The following is an 18,731-nucleotide window of genomic DNA, read 5'->3' as shown; positions in this document are numbered from 1 at the left end:
AGAGGCTGACACAGAGAGTAGGGCCAAATCAGTAAGTAGTCGAAATGCAGTTCAAAATTGGCAACCGTAGTAAACAGGCGGCACAGCTTTGTTCAGTGGAGGAGAACAGCAAGGAGTGGCAGACACCGATAGTAGGCCCCAAACCAACTAGTACGCCAAATGCAGTTGTTCCATTTAACCACAATTTAATGAGAGCCTGAAGATAGAAGCTCAGGAAAGGCAACCTGGGGAACACCTTGGAGTGTAACACACCATCTCTCTCCACCCCATACCCATTTTGTATGGCCTAATGCAGTGTACTTTTCTACAACTACTAAACGAGAGTCGGAAGACCGAAGCAATGGCAAGGAAACCTGGGGAACACCTTAGAGTGTAACACACCCTCTCTCTACACCCCATACCCAATTTGAAGGCCTAATGCAGTGTAGTTTCCAAGAACTACTAAACGAGAGCCGGAAGATCGAAGCTCAGGAAAGGCAACCTGGGGAACACCTTGGAGTGTAACACACCCTCTCGCTACACCCCATACCCAATTTGAAGGCCTAATGCAGCGTAGTTTCCAACAACTACTAAACGAGAGCCGGAAGATCGAAGCTCAGGAAAGGCAACCTGGGGAACACCTTGGAGTGGAACACACCATCTCTCTACACCCCATACCCAATTTGAAGGCCTAATGCAGAGTAGTTTCCAAGAACTACTAAACGAGAGCCGGAAGATCGAAGCTCAGGAAAGGCAACCTGGGGAACACCTTGGAGTGTAACACAACGTCTCTCTACACGACGGAAGGGCTGATTCTTAGGAAGGAAGGCTGTTGGAAATAAGCATTGCGCGTCCGAGGGTGATTATATTCTTATTAGGTATATACTCACCCTCGGACGCGCCCTGCTTCTTTATTTGGAATGAATGTTTATTTGCAATGTGGTGTTGACTTTCTCTATTATTTTGGTAATTAATGATTTTATTATTTTCATTATTTTGCATCTTCTCGGCAATAATATAAAGAAGACGCGACAGGACAACACTCGGTGGATGCCATATGTGTGTTTTCAATTTAAAAAAACTTTCAGTTAACTACTTGCAGGAGAAAGTAATTGTAGCTGGTGGCCATTTTTAGTACTGTACCAGATTAGAGTTGTGTGTTTGTTTTTAATGTTAAAATGTCTGCATTTGATATCTCACCAGTATTTTCTTTTTTATAAGCAAAATACTTATTTTTATATTTTCTGATGTTGGTTCCAGGGGTACACGGCCAGCAGTGCCCTGGTCAGTGTAGTAGTAGTTGAAAGAATGGACCGCAGACAGGCATCGAAGGCCTAAAATAATAACACATGGCTGTAGGCAATTTTAAATTGGTTCCAGGGGTACACGGACAGCAGTGGTGTGGTCAGTGGAGGCCTAGTGGAAGGAGTGACCGCAGACAGGCATCGAAGGCCTAAAATAATAACACATGGCTGTAGGCAATTTTAAATTGGTTCCAGGGGTACACGGACAGCAGTGGTGTGGTCAGTGGAGGCCTAGTGGAAGGAGTGACCGCAGACAGGCATCGAAGGCCTAAAATAATAACACATGGCTGTAGGCAATTTTAAATTGGTTCCAGGGGTACACGGGCAGCAGTGACCTGGTCAGTGTAGTAGTAGTTGAAAGAATGGACCGCAGACAGGCATCGAAGGCCTAAAATAAAAAAATTGGGCTGGCTGTAGGCAATTTTAAATTGGTTCCAGGGGTACACGGGCAGCAGTGACCTGGTCAGTGTAGTAGTAGTTGAAAGAATGGACCGCAGACAGGCATCGAAGGCCTAAAATAAAAAAATTGGGCTGGCTGTAGGCAATTTTAAATTGGTTCCAGGGGTACACGGGCAGCAGTGGTGTGGTCAGTGGAGGCCTAGTGGAAGGAGTGACCGCAGACAGGCATCGAAGGCCTAACATAACAAACTTGGGCTGGCTGTAGGCACTTTTAAATTGGTTCCAGGGGTACACGGGCAGCAGTGGTCTGGTCAGTGGAAGTCTAGTGGAAGGAGTGACCGCAGACAGGCATCGAAGGCCTAAAATAATAACACATGGCTGTAGGCAATTTTAAATTGGTTCCAGGGGTACACGGACAGCAGTGGTGTGGTCAGTGGAGGCCTAGTGGAAGGAGTGACCGCAGACAGGCATCGAAGGCCTAAAATAATAACACATGGCTGTAGGCAATTTTAAATTGGTTCCAGGGGTACACGGACAGCAGTGGTGTGGTCAGTGGAGGCCTAGTGGAAGGAGTGACCGCAGACAGGCATCGAAGGCCTAAAATAATAACACATGGCTGTAGGCAATTTTAAATTGGTTCCAGGGGTACACGGGCAGCAGTGACCTGGTCAGTGTAGTAGTAGTTGAAAGAATGGACCGCAGACAGGCATCGAAGGCCTAAAATAAAAAAATTGGGCTGGCTGTAGGCAATTTTAAATTGGTTCCAGGGGTACACGGCCAGCAGTGCCCTGGTCAGTGTAGTAGTAGTTGAAAGAATGGACCGCAGACAGGCATCGAAGGCCTAAAATAATAACACATGGCTGTAGGCAATTTTAAATTGGTTCCAGGGGTACACGGACAGCAGTGGTGTGGTCAGTGGAGGCCTAGTGGAAGGAGTGACCGCAGACAGGCATCGAAGGCCTAAAATAATAACACATGGCTGTAGGCAATTTTAAATTGGTTCCAGGGGTACACGGGCAGCAGTGGTCTGGTCAGTGGAAGTCTAGTGGAAGGAGTGACCGCAGACAGGCTTCGAAGGCCTAACATAACAAAATTGGGCTGGCTGTAGGCACTTTAAATTGGTTCCAGGGGTACATGGGCAGCAGTGTATGGTCAGTGGAAGTCTAGTGGAAGGAGTGACGGCAGACAGTCTTCGAAGGCCTAACATAACAAAATTGGGCTGACTGTAGGCACTTTTAAATTGGTTCCAGGGTAACACGGCCAGCAGTGGCCTGGTCAGTGTAGTAGTTGTAGAAAGAAGGGACCGCAGACAGGCTTCGAAGGCCTAACATAACAAAAATGTCAAAACAATGGTATTGTCAGTGCCAGGCATTGAAGGATGTCAGCGGCTAGACTACACATTGGTGAAGCTGTGAGAGATAATTTTGCTAGTGGTAGAGCACTGTTTGAGCTGGGGGGGGGAACTGTCTTGTGGCCGGCGGTACAGGCACAGGGCCCCTCATATTACAACGGTGTGTCTGACGTTGGGTGCGCACCACCACCGCCAGAGACACTTTATTGTACTATGAGGGACCCAGTGGCAGTGCCGTCGACCAAAAGCGGCCACACCCACCTCTTCAGACAAACAGCACTCTCAAGGGTCCAAGCGCAAAGTGGCGATAGCACGGCCCCGTGTGGGGAGTTTGGCCATTTCGTGAGGTGGAAACATGTCGTATGCTGGACAATCAGGTGAAGAAAATTACGAGATTGGAAAAGTCATTCAGAATAGTCCACAGGCAAGACCTTTTCATAGGAAAGCTAGGTGTCAGCCGGGCAGGGTGGGGCAAAAGATTTTGAAATCCAGTTGTGGTTCATTTTAATGAAGGTTAGATCATCTACATTTTGGGTAGCCAGACGAGTCCTTTTTTCTGTTAGTATTGAACCTGCAGCACTGAATACTCTTTCTGATAGGACACTAGCTGCCGGGCAAGCAAGCTCCTGCAATGCATATTCTGCCAATTCTGGCCAGGTGTCTAATTTGGATGCCCAGTAATCAAATGGGAATGACGGTTGAGGGAGAACGTCGATAAGGGATGAAAAATAGTTTGTAACCATACTGGACAAATGTTGTCTCCTGTCACTTTGAATTGATGCTGCAGTACCTGTCCTGTCTGCGGTCATAGAAAAATCACTCCACAACCTGGTCAGAAAACCCCTCTGTCCAACGCCACTTCTGATTTCTGCCCCTCTAACACCTCTGGTCTGCTGGCCCCTGGAGCTCGTGTGAGAACGATCACGGGCGCTGTGTGCAGGGAATGCCAGAAGCAAACGGTCAACAAGAGTTGATTGTTTTGTTGCTAATATTAGTTCCAAGTTCTCATGTGGCATAATATTTTGCAATTTGCCTTTATAGCGAGGATCAAGGAGGCAGGCCAACCAGTAATCGTCATCGTTCATCATTTTTGTAATGCGTGTGTCCCTTTTGAGGATACGCAAGGCATAATCCGCCATGTGGGCCAAAGTTCCCGTTGTCAAATCTGCGGTTGTGCTTGGTTGAGGGGCAGTTGCAGGCAAATCTACGTCACTTGTGTCCCTCAAAAAACCAGAACCCGGCCTTGCCACGCCACCAATTTCCCGTGCCCCCGGGAAAGCTTCCTCATTAAAAATATACTCATCCCCATCATCCTCCTCATCCTCCACCTCCTCTTCGCCCGGTACCTCGTCATGTACACTGCCCTGACCAGACAATCGCTGACTGTCATCAAGGCTTTCCTCTTCCTCTGGTGCAGACGCCTGATCCTTTATGTGCGTCAAACTTTGCATCAGCAGACGCATTAGGGGGATGCTCATGCTTATTATGGCGTTGTCTGCACTAACCAGCCGTGTGCATTCCTCAAAACACTGAAGGACTTGACACATGTCTTGAATCTTCGACCACTGCACACCTGACAACTCCATGTCTGCCATCCTACTGCCTGCCCGTGTATGTGTATCCTCCCACAAAAACATAACAGCCCGCCTCTGTTCGCACAGTCTCTGAAGCATGTGCAGTGTTGAGTTCCACCTTGTTGCAACGTCTATGATTAGGCGATGCTGGGGAAGGTTCAAAGAACGCTGATAGGTCTGCATACGGCTGGAGTGTACAGGCGAACGGCGGATATGTGCGCAAAGTCCACGCACTTTGAGGAGCAGGTCGGATAACCCCGGATAACTTTTCAGGAAGCACTGCACCACCAGGTTTAAGGTGTGAGCCAGGCAAGGAATGTGTTTCAGTTGGGAAAGGGAGATGGCAGCCATGAAATTCCTTCCGTTATCACTCACTACCTTGCCTGCCTCAAGATCTACAGTGCCCAGCCACGACTGCGTTTCTTGCTGCAAGAACTCGGACAGAACTTCCGCGGTGTGTCTATTGTCGCCCAAACACTTCATAGCCAATACAGCCTGCTGACGTATGCCAGTAGCTGCCCCATAATGGGAGACCTGGTGTGCAACAGTGGCAGGTGCGGATGGAGTGTTTGTGCGACTGCGGTCTGTGGACGAGCTCTTGCTTCTGCAGGAGGACGAGGAGGAGGAGGAGGAGGGGGTGCGAACGGCTACAGACAACTGTTTACTAGACCGTGGGCTAGGCAGAACTGTCCCAAACTTGCTGTCCCCTGTGGACCCTGAATCCACCACATTTACCCAGTGTGCCGTGATGGACACGTAACGTCCCTGGCCATGCCTACTGGTCCATGCATCTGTTGTCAGGTGCACCTTTGTGCTCACAGATTGCCTGAGTGCATGGACGATGCGCTCTTTAACATGCTGGTGGAGGGCTGGGATGGCTTTTCTGGAAAAAAAGTGTCGACTGGGTAGCTCGTAGCGTGGTACAGCGTAGTCCATCAGGTCTTTGAAAGCTTCGCTTTCAACTAACCGGTAGGGCATCATCTCTAACGAGATTAGTCTAGCTATGTGGGCGTTCAAACCCTGTGTACGCGGATGCGAGGCTAAGTATTTCCTTTTTCTAACCATAGTCTCATGTAGGGTGAGCTGGACTGGAGAGCTGGAGATCGTGGAACTAGCGGGGGTGCCGGTGGACATGGCAGACTGAGAGACGGTGGGAGATGGTATTGTTGCCGCCGGTGCCCTAGATGCAGTGTTTCCTACTACGAAACTGGTGATTCCCTGACCCTGACTGCTTTGGCCTGGCAAAGATACCTGCACAGATACAGCAGGTGGTGCGCTAAATGGTGGTCCTACACTGCCGGAAGGGATGTTGCGTTGATGACTAGCTTCATTGGCCGAGGGTGCAACAACCTTAAGGGACGTTTGGTAGTTAGTCCAAGCTTTCAAATGCATGGTGGTTAAATGTCTATGCATGCAACTAGTATTGAGACTTTTCAGATTCTGACCTCTGCTTAAGGAAGTAGAACATTTTTGACAGATGACTTTGCGCTGATCAATTGGATGTTGTTTAAAAAAATGCCAGACTGCACTCTTTCTAGCATCGGATACCTTTTCAGGCATTGCAGACTGAGCTTTAACCGGATGGCCACGCTGTCCTCCACCAGGTTTTGGCTTTGCCACGCGTTTTGGGCAAGATACGGGCCCGGCAGATGGAACCTGTGGCGATGTTGATGCCTGCTGCGGCCCCTCCTCCTCCTCTGCTTCAGAACTGCTGCCGCCTGCACCCTGTTCCCCCAATGGCTGCCAATCGGGGTCAAGAACTGGGTCATCTAATAACTCTTCTTGTACCTCCTGCGCAACTTCGTCTGTGTCACCGTGTCGTTCGGTGGTATAGCGTTCGTGATGGGGCAACATAGTCTCATCAGGGTCTGATTCTTGATCAGCACCCTGCGAGGGCAATGTTGTGGTCTGAGTCAAAGGACCAGCATAGTAGTCTGGCTGTGGCTGTGCGTCAGTGCACTCCATGTCAGATTCAATTTGTAATGGGCATGGACTGTTAACTGCTTCACTTTCTAAGCCAGGGACGGTATGTGTAAAGAGCTCCATGGAGTAACCCGTTGTGTCGCCTGCTGCATTCTTCTCTGTTGTTGTTTTTGCTGAAGAGGACAAGGAAGTGACTTGTCCCTGACCGTGAACATCCACTAACGACGCGCTGCTTTTACTTTTACCAGTTTCACGAGATGAGGCAAAAGAGCTAGAGGCTGAGTCAGCAAGATAAGCCAAAACTTGCTCTTGCTGCTCCGGCTTTAAAAGCGGTTTTCCTAATCCCAGAAAAGGGAGCGTTCGAGGCCTTGTGTAGCCGGACGACGAACCTGGCTCCACAGCTCCAGACTTAGGTGCAATATTTTTTCCCCCACGACCACCTGATGCTCCACCACTACCACTACCCTCATTACCAGCTGACAATGAACGCCCCCGGCCACGACCTCTTCCACTAGACTTCCTCATTGTTTTAAAAACGTAACCAAACTAACGTTATTTGTTGCAGTCACACAACTTACACGGTGAGCTATAACTTCTGTATGATTTAGCTACCCCTTTACAGGTTGGTGAGACCACAGCGAAAATCAGGCCCAATGTTACACACTCTTTTTTTGGTGGCTGCAAATTAGAGAGATGCCCCACACGCAGGACTGTCACTGAAGCACAAATGTTAATATTAATGTCACACTATTATTTTTTTTTTATTTTTATTTTTTTCAGGAACACTTTAGAAACCCCCCAAAAAAAAAAAAATAGATTTTTGCAGGGAGAATTTAGAAAACAAATGTAACAAACTATATGCTTTCTATGGGCCACTGAGTGAGAGATGACGCACACAGGAATCAGGAGTGGCACACAAGCCCAGAGGCCAATATTTTTCTACCAATGATTGATGGAGTTATTTTCTCTGGTAGATTTTGGAACCCAAATCAAGGAAAAAAAATGTAGGCTTTCTATGGACCACAATTGGAGAGAGAGAGAGAGAGAGATGGCACACCCAGGAGTCAAGACTGGCACACAAGCAGAAAGGCCAATATTAATCTCCCACTGTTTTTTTTGGTTGTTTTTTTTTTTTTTTTTTTCAGGGAGACTTTAGAAAAAAAAATAATAAAAAAAATATGATTTTATCAGGAAGAATTTAGAAACCAAATAAAATAAAATGATTTTTTCAGGGAGAATTTAGAAAACAAATAAAACCAAAAATAGGCGTTCTATGGCCCACTGACTGAGAGATGACGCACCCAGGAGTCAAGACTGGCACACAAGCAGAAAGGCCAATATTAATCTCCCACTGTTTTTTTTGGTTGTTTTTTTTTTTTTTTTTTTCAGGGAGACTTTAGAAAAAAAAATAATAAAAAAAATATGATTTTATCAGGAAGAATTTAGAAACCAAATAAAATAAAATGATTTTTTCAGGGAGAATTTAGAAAACAAATAAAACCAAAAATAGGCGTTCTATGGCCCACTGACTGAGAGATGACGCACCCAGGAGTCAAGACTGGCACACAAGCAGAAAGGCCAATATTAATCTCCCACTGTTTTTTTTGGTTGTTTTTTTTTTTTTTTTTTCAGGGAGACTTTAGAAAAAAAAATAATAAAAAAAATATGATTTTATCAGGAAGAATTTAGAAACCAAATAAAATAAAATGATTTTTTCAGGGAGAATTTATAAAACAAATAAAACCAAAAATAGGCGTTCTATGGCCCACTGACTGAGAGATGACGCACCCAGGAGTCAAGACTGGCACACAAGCAGAAAGGCCAATATTAATCTCCCACTGTTTTTTTTTTTTTTTTTCAGGGAGACTTTAGAAAAAAAAATAATAAAAAAAATATGATTTTATCAGGAAGAATTTAGAAACCAAATAAAATAAAATAATTTTTTCAGGGAGAATTTAGAAAACAAATAAAACCAAAAATAGGCGTTCTATGGCCCACTGACTGAGAGATGACGCACCCAGGAGTCAAGACTGGCACACAAGCAGAAAGGCCAATATTAATCTCCCACTGTTTTTTTTGGTTGTTTTTTTTTTTTTTTTTTCAGGGAGACTTTAGAAAAAAAAATAATAAAAAAAATATGATTTTATCAGGAAGAATTTAGAAACCAAATAAAATAAAATGATTTTTTCAGGGAGAATTTATAAAACAAATAAAACCAAAAATAGGCGTTCTATGGCCCACTGACTGAGAGATGACGCACCCAGGAGTCAAGACTGGCACACAAGCAGAAAGGCCAATATTAATCTCCCACTGTTTTTTTTTTTTTTTTTCAGGGAGACTTTAGAAAAAAAAATAATAAAAAAAATATGATTTTATCAGGAAGAATTTAGAAACCAAATAAAATAAAATAATTTTTTCAGGGAGAATTTAGAAAACAAATAAAACCAAAAATAGGCGTTCTATGGCCCACTGACTGAGAGATGACGCACACAGGAGTCAGGAGTGGCACACAAACCCAGAGGCCAATATTTTTCTACCAATGATTGATGTAGTTATTTTCTCTGGTAGATTTTAGAACCCAAATCAAGGAAAAAAAATATAGGCTTTCTATGGACCACAATTGGAGAGAGAGAGAGAGAGAGAGAGAGAGAGAGAGAGAGAGAGAGAGATGGCACACCCAGGAGTCAAGACTGGCACACAAGCAGAAAGGCCAATATTAATCTCCCACTGTTTTTTTGGTTGTTTTTTTTTTTTTTTTTTTTCAGGGAGACTTTAGAAATAAAAATAATAAAAAAAATATGATTTTATCAGGAAGAATTTAGAAACCAAATAAAATAAAATGATTTTTTCAGGGAGAATTTAGAAAACAAATAAAACCAAAAATATGCGTTCTATGGCCCACTGACTGAGAGAGAGAGAGAGATGGAACGCTTAGTACTGGCACACAAGCCCAAAGGGCAATATTAATCTCCCTTTTTTTTTCCAGGGAGAATTTCTGAAACCCAAAAAAAAAATAAAATAGGCTTTCTATGGCCCACTATTTGTGAGAGAGATGGGACGCTCAGGACTGGCACAGATGGCACGCTCAGGACTGGCACAGAAGCCCAGAGGCCAATATTAATCTCCCTTTTTTTCTGGGAGAATTTATAAAACCAAAAAAATATTTAAATAGGCTTTCTATGGCCCACTATTTGTGAGAGAGATGGCACGCTCAGGACTGGCACAGATGGCACGCTCACAACTGGCACAGAAGCCCAGAGGCCAATATTAATCTCCCTTTTTTTCTGGGAGAATTTATAAAACCAAAAAAATATTTAAATAGGCTTTCTATGGCCCACTATTTGTGAGAGAGATGGCACGCTCAGGACTGGCACAGATGGCACGCTCACAACTGGCACACAAGCCCAGAGGCCAATATTAATCTCCCTTTTTTCAGGGAAAATTTATAAAACCAAAAAAAAAATTAAATAGGCTTTCTATGGCCCACTATTTGTGAGAGAGATGGCACGCTCAGGACTGGCACAGATGGCACGCTCACAACTGGCACACAAGCCCAGAGGCCAATATTAATCTCCCTTTTTTCAGGGAAAATTTATAAAACCAAAAAAAAAATTAAATAGGCTTTCTATGGCCCACTATTTGTGAGAGAGATGGGACGCTCAGGACTGGCACAGATGGCACGCTCAGGACTGGCACAGAAGCCCAGAGGCCAATATTAATCTCCCTTTTTTTCAGGGAGAATTTATAAAACCCAAAAAAAAATAAAATAGGCTTTCTATGGCCCACTATTTGTGAGAGAGATGGCACACTCAGGACTGGCACACAAGCCCAAAGGCCAATATTAATCTCCCACTGTATTTTTATCAGGGAGAATTTATACACCCCACAAAAAAAAATACAGAAAAATGAAAAGGCTTTCTATGGCCCACTATGTGAGAGAGATGGCACACACAGGGATGGCACTCTAGCAGAAATGCCAAATTGCCAATCTTAATCTCCCACCAAAAAAAAAAAAAAAAAAAAAACAGGGAATGTCCTACAATTACTATCTCCCTGCCTGCAGTAATCTCAGCCAGGTATGGCAGGCAGCTACTATCTCCCTGCCTGCAGTAATCTCAGCCAGGTATGGCAGGCAGCAATAAGGAGTGGACTGATGCACAAATGAAATAAAAAGTGTGGACAAACAAAAAAGATAGCTGTGCAGAAAGGAAGGAACAAGAGGATTTGTGCTTTGAAAAAAGCAGTTGGTTTGCACAGCGGCGTACACACAGCAATGCAGCTATCAGGGAGCCTTCTAGGGCAGCCCAATGAGCTACAGCGCTGAGGGGAAAAAAAAAAAAAAAAAAAATTCCACTGTCCCTGCACACCGAGGGTGGTGTTGGACAGTGCAAATCGCTGCAGCACAAGCGGTTTTGTGGTTAATGGACCCTGCCTAACGCTATCCCTGCTTCTGACAAAGCGGCAGCAACCTCTCCCTAAGCTCAGATCAGCAGCAGTAAGATGGCGGTCGGCGGGAACGCCTCTTTATAGCCCCTGTGACGTCGCAGACAGCAAGCCAATCACTGCAATGCCCTTCTCTAAGATGGTGGGGACCAGGACCTATGTCATCACGCTGCCCACACTCTGCGTTTACCTTCATTGGCTGAGAAATGGCGCTTTTCGCGTCATTGAAACGCGACTTTGGCGCGAAAGTCGCGTACCGCATGGCCGACCCCGCACAGGGGTCGGATCGGGTTTCATGAAACCCCGACTTAGCCAAAAGTCGGCGACTTTTGAAAATGTTCGACCCGTTTCGCTCAACCCTAATAGTGGATGCTTTCCTGAAACGGAAAGTACTTGCAAGCAGCATAATACAAAGAATAGCAGGTTTTCCCAGAATCCTTTGCAGTAGGCGGAGCTATGCAAATCATCTCTTTCCACCCCTGTCTAATCCACAGCGCTTGGAACCGCCAAGCGTGCAATGCTGCGGATTAGTTTCTAAATTTACACAGCCAACCAATTCCTACCTGTGGACACGTGTTTCGGGCTTTAGGCCCTCATCAGCACAGGGCTGGAATTGGTTGGCTGTATGGAGTGGGGCTCGGTGAGCAAGCGATACATATATGCTAGCCACCTTAGGGAGAGACCCAAGTTGGGCTAAATGTAGCAGGAATAGAAATCTACTGTAGTCATAGCAGTGTACAGACCACTGATTAGTCGAACATTATCATGATCTACTATTATATCATCCATGAGTCCATGACATAAATTATTTTATAGAGTAACACTAAGCAAGAGCAAATTCAGTTTGAACTAGGCTGGGATATGTTAGTTCTAATTTAATTATTTTTTTGAAATGAAACGGTAGCATGTCTAATGTTCATCATTTGATCTTTGTTTTATCTTCTGGTGTGAATAAAATATGGCTATAGGAGATTTCCAAATCTTTGCATTCTTGTCTTCTTTGCATTTACAATGTTCCAACTTTTTTGGAATTGAGGTTGTACATGGTTGTTATGCCCTGCTGTATTCATCATCTTATTCTGTCCAATCCTGTGTGTGGTCACTTTCTCTTCAAATACATCTTTGGTGTTAGGGTTGGCAGATTGCACTAAATAAATTTAATTAAAGAAGTGCAATCGCAACTCGGGGCCCACCGTGCAGAGATATAAAGCTGCAGCTAATGTGAACAATGGCGAAACACACAGCGAGCGATTGCTAACTTGCACTGAGTCACTCAGTGAACAGCACATGAAGCTGTCACTCCCACACAGAAACAGAATAGATGCTCTGCTATAGAGCTGTGTCACTCGCACACAGAAACAGAATAGATGCTCTGCTATAGAGCTGTGTCACTCGCACACAGTAATGAAATAGATATGCCGCTAGATATGATCCCTGTTAACCTCACTAGGGATAGAAGCACACTAATGGGGTAAGTAGCAAACAGTGTCACACAGTCAGCAACAGCACGCAACCAAATCCTCTCAGGAGGTGCCTGAATTCTAACGGCTTACTGCTGACCCTAAACACATGCTGACAAAGACCACACTGTTGCAATGTCTCATTCACACATGGAAAGAAGTTGATACTAGTGCACTGGCACATGCCTCTGAGAGCCTTTTATACGTAAAGCTCAAGTCCAATTGGACAGAACCTTGCCCATGGACCAATTCAGAGCTGCCACATCACCAGAGCAGCTGATGACCGACCACCAATGAGATGTTGCCACAGCACGAGCATGCTCAGTAGGGTGATTTCTGGACTTAGTCTCCAGGGTAAACGCTCGTCACTGCCTACCGGTGGCTACCATAGGCTTGGCTGAAGAGCCAGCAGTAACCAGACGAATAGCACGAGCCTGGGCAAGACGCTGGGACCGACGTCTATGCTTAGCAGCACCCACAGCGGTCAAAGCTGAATGGGAGACCACAGATGCAGGCAAGGCTTGGGATCTACCCCATGCAGCGGGAGAATCTTGGTACCTAACCTTTGGTGCTTTTGGTAAATTAGATATTCAGCTCCTCAAGTGCTATATCATGATCTGCATTTCCTGGCAACATCATGAAATCATGGGCCCCTAGTAAGTACAAGAGGCACCAAAGATGCTTTTGAAGAGATCAAATTTGCTGACCATAGCAGGTCTGCAGGGTGGAAGAATTAAGGGCCAGTTGAATATATATTTTTTTTATCTTTTAAAGTCTTCCTGTGTGTCTGTAATCTAGCAAAGTAGCAGCTGTATTGTTGGATTTTCCCAAAGCTAATCACAAAAAAATTTGGATCACTAATCTCTCAATAACACCAGAAAGGAATATATATGTATTAGTTAAATTCATTATATTGTACTGTTAATTATCTGACGTTTAAAAGAGGATGTAAATAATTGTTTTAATACTTGTATTAAGTAAATATTTAGATATTTTTAAAATTATAATGTGTTTGTGATCAGTTTTCTTGTGAAAATAGTTTTAAGGAAACTCGAAAAGTAATATCTTCATGTTTCTCTACAGATCCTTATGTGAAAGTGTCGCTACTTTGTGATGGACGTAGACTCAAAAAGAAGAAAACAACTATAAAAAAGAATACCTTAAACCCAACATATAATGAGGCCATTATCTTTGATATTCCACCAGAGAGCATGGACCAAGTTAGCCTGCTTATCTCAGTTATGGATTATGATAGGTAAGCAGAATTAATAGTACTGTACTACTGTAGCACAGTAAGTCTCCTTATTAATACTCATGGATTTAGAATGTTGAAGTGCAATGTGTACATGTCCAAATACTCTTGTCCATATAGTATATTTCAGTCAGATAAAGATAAAAAGTTTAAAAATAGATAAAGAATTACATCTAGTAATACTGTATATTTAGTTAAAAAAACACAATTAAATAAGCAATACATATTATTTAACTTTAGCAGTTAATTGTTTCATATGCGATATTTCAAATGTCTGATATCTATTTTTCCTTTGCTTATTTTCCACTTTCATTTAGGGTTGGCCATAATGAAATTATTGGAGTGTGTCGAGTTGGTAATAGCACAGAAGGCCTTGGAAGGGATCATTGGAACGAAATGTTAGCATACCCACGAAAGCCTATAACACACTGGCATCCACTGGTAGAAATGAAGAAATCATTTAAAGAGGTTTGTTCCATACTTTAAATCTTCATGTGTCATATAATCTATGTGACTCGTATAATACAAAAAATCTTAAGAATATAAAAAATAAAATAAATATATTTGGTACTGATGGGTCTTTTTTGTTTCAGTCAATTCACACCTCCCCCAAAAATGAAATAAAAAGAGGTCAAAATTTGTAAATACTCATAATTTGTACCAATAGCAACTATAGCTCATCCTGCAAAATGCAAGCCCTGATGTAAACCTATGAACCTCAAAACAGTGGCAGAATTAGAATGTAAGGAGGAAGAAACAAAATTAAAAGTAATATAGTGTACGGTGTCTTAAGGGGTTTAAGAGAGGATGTGTATGTTGTATGTGTATAGGATTGATAGCTTTACATTTTGATTCTAGTTTACAAAAGAAGCACCAGTGTAACTCTGTCTACTTTAAAGGAAACCCATTTGGGGTTGTTCTACAGATTTATAGCGTTCTTAAGCCGTGAGGTTGCCCCACTAAAAGCCTAGCTACCGGCAGCAAATGAACGTCATTCCTCAAGCTTTCAGTCATAAAGACCCAACTTCTGTCACCAGTCAATACCAAGTTGGCGGCGGTTAGCACTGACTGACAGTCGGCTCTACAGTGCATCAATATGTCACTGCTGTGTAGTCTGTCAGTGAATATGTTGCAGCATGGTTATATACGTAGTTCAAATCTACTGAGCGGTGACTGAAGTGGGGCCGGCTGCGACTCTATGACTGAAAGTCAGAGGCTGCTGGGAGGAATAAAGTTAATTTCCTTCTGGTAGCCAGGAGCTTTGGAATGCTAGTAACCTTCAGAGTATCCTAATATCTTCAGGTTTTTATTTTATGTATTTAGCACAAATGTTAAATTATGATGTACAGTTGTGCTCAAAAGTTTACATACCCTGGCAGAATTTTTGCTTTCTTGGCCTTTTTTCGGAGAATGTGAATGATAACACCAAAACTGTTTCTCCACTCATGGTTAGTGGTTGGGTGAAGTAATTTATTTTCAAAATACTGTGGTTTATTTTTTTAAATCATAATGACAACCCAAAATATCCAAATGACCCGGATCAAAAGTTCACATACCCCATTTCTTAATACCTTGTATTGCCCCCTCTAACATCAGTGACAGCTTGAAGTCTTTTGGGTAGTTGTGGAAGAGGTTCTTTATTTTCTCAGATGGTAAAGCTGCACACTCTTCTTGGCCAAAAGCTTCCAGTTCCTGTAAACTCCTGGGCTGTCTAGCATGAACTGCACACTTGAGATCTGCCCAGAGTGGCTCAATGATATTGAGGTCAGGAGACTGAGCTGGCCACTTCAAAACCTTCACTTTGTTCTGATTTAGTCAATGACAGGTCGACTTTGTCTTGTGTTTTGGATCGTTGTCATTCAATTACGTCCCATGTGCAGCTTCAAGGCTGATGAGTGAAAATTTGCCTCCAGTATTTGCTGTTAACATGCTGGATTCATCGTTCCTTCAACTTTGACCAAGTTTCCTGTGCCTTTGTAGCTCACACATCCCCAAAACATCAGTGATCCACCTCCATGCTATACAGTAGGAATGGTGATCCTTTCATCATAGGCCTTGTTCACCTCTCTCCAAATGTAACGTTTATGGTTATGGCCAAAAAAGTTCAATTTTGGTCTCATCCCTTCAAATTACCTTGTTCCAGAAGTTTTGAGGTTTGTCTCTTTGCTGTTTTGCATATTGTAGGCGAGATTCTTTATGGCATTTGCGCAGTAATGGCTTTATTCTGGCGACTCGAGCATGCAGCCCATTTTTCTTCAAGTGCCTCCTTACTGTGCATCTTGAAAAAGCCACACCACTAGTTTTCAGAGAGTCCTGCATTTCAGCTGATGTTATTTGTGGGTTTTTCTTTGCATCCCGAACAATTTTCCTGCCAGTTGTGACCACATTTTTCTTGGTCTACCTGACCGTTGTTTTGTTTTTACAGAGCCTCTTATTTTCCATTTCTTAATCACTATTTGAACGCTGCTGACTGGCATTATCAATTCCTTGGATATCTTTTTGTGTCGCTTTTATGCTTTATACAGTTCAAGTACCTTTTCCCGTAGATCCTTTGACAATTATTTTGCTTTTCCCACGACTCACAATCCAGAAATGTCAGTGGCTGGATGAAAGATGCAAGAGTCTGTCTGGATCCCAGAAACTCACTCAGCTTTTATGCACACACACTGATTACAAGCAAACAGGTCACAGGTGAGGATGTTACCTTTAGTAGCCATTCAAACCCATTTGTGTCAACTTCTGTGCATGTTATCAGGCCAAAATCACCAGGGTTATATGAACTTTTGATCAGGGTCATGTGGATGTTTTGGGTTGCCATTAGGTTTTAATAAAAGAAAACCCAGTAGTTAGACAATAAATGGCATCACCCAACCACTAACCTGAGTGGAGAAAAAGTGTTGGCATTATCATTCATATTCTCTGAAAAAAGGCTAAGAAAGCAAAAATTCTACCAGAGTATGTAAACTTTTGAGCACAACTGTATGTATTGGTGATATCGTTATATAGTGATATTAAAATACCAACAGGAAGTCTTAGTATGTTGTATATACCTTTTGAGATAATACATCTTTGACATACAGTTATATGAAAAAGTTTAGGCACCCCTATTAATCTTAAGCTTAATGTTTTATAAAAAATTGTTTTTTTTTGCAACAGCTATTTCAGTTTCATATATCTAATAACTGTTGGACACAGTAATGTTTCTGCCTTGAAATGAGGTTTATTGTACTAACAGAAAATGTGCAATCTGTATTCAAACAAAATTTGACATGTGCATAAATATGAGCACCCTTATCATCTTCTTGTTTTAAATACTCCTACCTACTTTTTACTGACTTACTAAAGCACTTTTTTTGGTTTTCTAACCTCATTGAGCTTTGAACTTCATAGCCAGGTGTATGCAATCATGAGAAAAGCTACTTAAAGTGGCCACTTGCAAGTTGTTCTCCTGTTTGAATCTCCTCTGAAGAGTGGCATCATGGGCTCCTCAAAACAACTGTCTAATGATCTGAAAACAAAGATTATTCAACATAGTTGTTCAGGGGAAGGATACAAAAAGCTGTCTTATAGATTTAACCTGTCAATTTCCACTGTGAGGAACATAGTAAGGAAATGGAAGAACACAGGTACAGTTCTTGTGAAGGCCAGAAGTGGCAGGCCAAGTGTCACGGGGCTACCGTGACAGAGAGGTTCCAGAGAACCGCAGCGCTCTGGGCCTCGTTCACACACAGTGAACAGAAGCTCTTCACCTATATTCTGATCTGGCTGCTTTGTGCCAGCAGTGCAGGAGTTAACCTTATTGCTGAGTTGCTGACAGCTAGGTCTCTCTCAGCTGAAGTGGATTTTGTAATCTGATCCTCTATATAGACCCAGTCCTGACTTCAGCTATTGTCAGTGATCATTTCTACTGCCTGGCTTGGAGGTTGAAGGAGCGTAATGTTGGTGTTGGAGGTTTATTTACAGAGATTGGTGTCTGCGGTTTTGGTTGCATGTTTAACCTGTTTTCCTTCCTAGTTTATTCCTTCTCTTCCCTTCTCTGTGTTTCCTCTGTGGTTGTGTGCGCATTTGGTGAGTTTGAGACTTTTAGTTACCTTGTCTGTGTACCCTGTTATTTGTTGTATTATTACACTGGTGCAGTCCACCTCCTTTGGGGGGAGAGGGGGCCACTGATAGGGCCTGCACAGGAGACAGGGATACGCTGGTGGCTCGGGCCTCCTAACCATCATAGGTACCCCCAAAATAAGGGAAAGCCAGGGCCCCATTAAAGTGGTAGGGACAAGTGCGGGTCCCAGTACGCCATCCTGCCCCTTTAACGCTGCTTACGGCGTGACACCAAGAAAAACATCAGAAAGGCAGAGAAGAAGAATGGTGAGATCAGTCAAGGACAAGCCTCAGACCACCTCCAGAGAGCTGCAGCATCAACATGATGCAGATGGTGTCACTGTGCATCGGTCAACTATACAACACACTTTGCACAAGGAGAAGCTGTACGGGAGATTGATGCGAAAGAAGCCGTTTCTGCAAGCACACCACAAACAGGGTCGGCTGAGGTATGCAAAAGCACATTTGGAGAAGCCAATTTGTTTTTGGAAGACGGTCCTGTGGACTGATGAAACCAAGATTGAGTTGTTTGGTCATACAAAAGGCGTTATGCTTAACAGCCAAAAAACACAGCATTCCAAGAAAAACACTTGCTACCCACAGTAAAATTTGGTGGAGGTTCCATCATGCTTTGGGGCTGTGTGGCCAATGCCGGCATCGGGAATATTGTTAAAGTTGAGGGACGCATGGATTCCTCTCAGTATCAGCAGATTCTTGACAATAATGTTCATGAATCAGTGACAAAGTTGAAGTTACACAGGGGATGGATCTTTCAGCAAGACAATGATCCAAAACACTGCTCCAAATCTACTCAGGCATTCATGCAGAGGAACAATTACACTGTTCTGGAATGGCCATCCCAGTCCCCAGACCTGAATATCATTGAACATCTGTGGGATCATTTGAAGAGGGCTGTCCATGCTCGGCGACCATCAAACTTAACTG

General features: G+C 43.4%; 1 protein-coding gene across 1 annotated transcript in view; it reads left to right on the top strand.

Moving 5' to 3' along the window:
• SYT6 (synaptotagmin 6) overlaps positions 1-18,731 on the top strand; it is a 790,087-nt gene that overhangs the window by 760,629 nt on the left and 10,727 nt on the right. The window contains exons 5-6 of the mRNA XM_069761777.1: positions 13,517-13,688; positions 14,003-14,153. Coding sequence (XP_069617878.1) covers positions 13,517-13,688; positions 14,003-14,153 — 323 coding nt within the window. The remainder of the gene's footprint in view (positions 1-13,516; positions 13,689-14,002; positions 14,154-18,731) is intronic.

The sequence above is a fragment of the Ranitomeya imitator genome, chromosome 3, assembly GCF_032444005.1.
Source record: "Ranitomeya imitator isolate aRanImi1 chromosome 3, aRanImi1.pri, whole genome shotgun sequence".
Lineage (NCBI taxonomy): Eukaryota > Metazoa > Chordata > Amphibia > Anura > Dendrobatidae > Ranitomeya > Ranitomeya imitator.
Note: the sequence above shows the minus strand (reverse complement) of the source record. Positions and strands in the feature narration are given on the sequence as shown.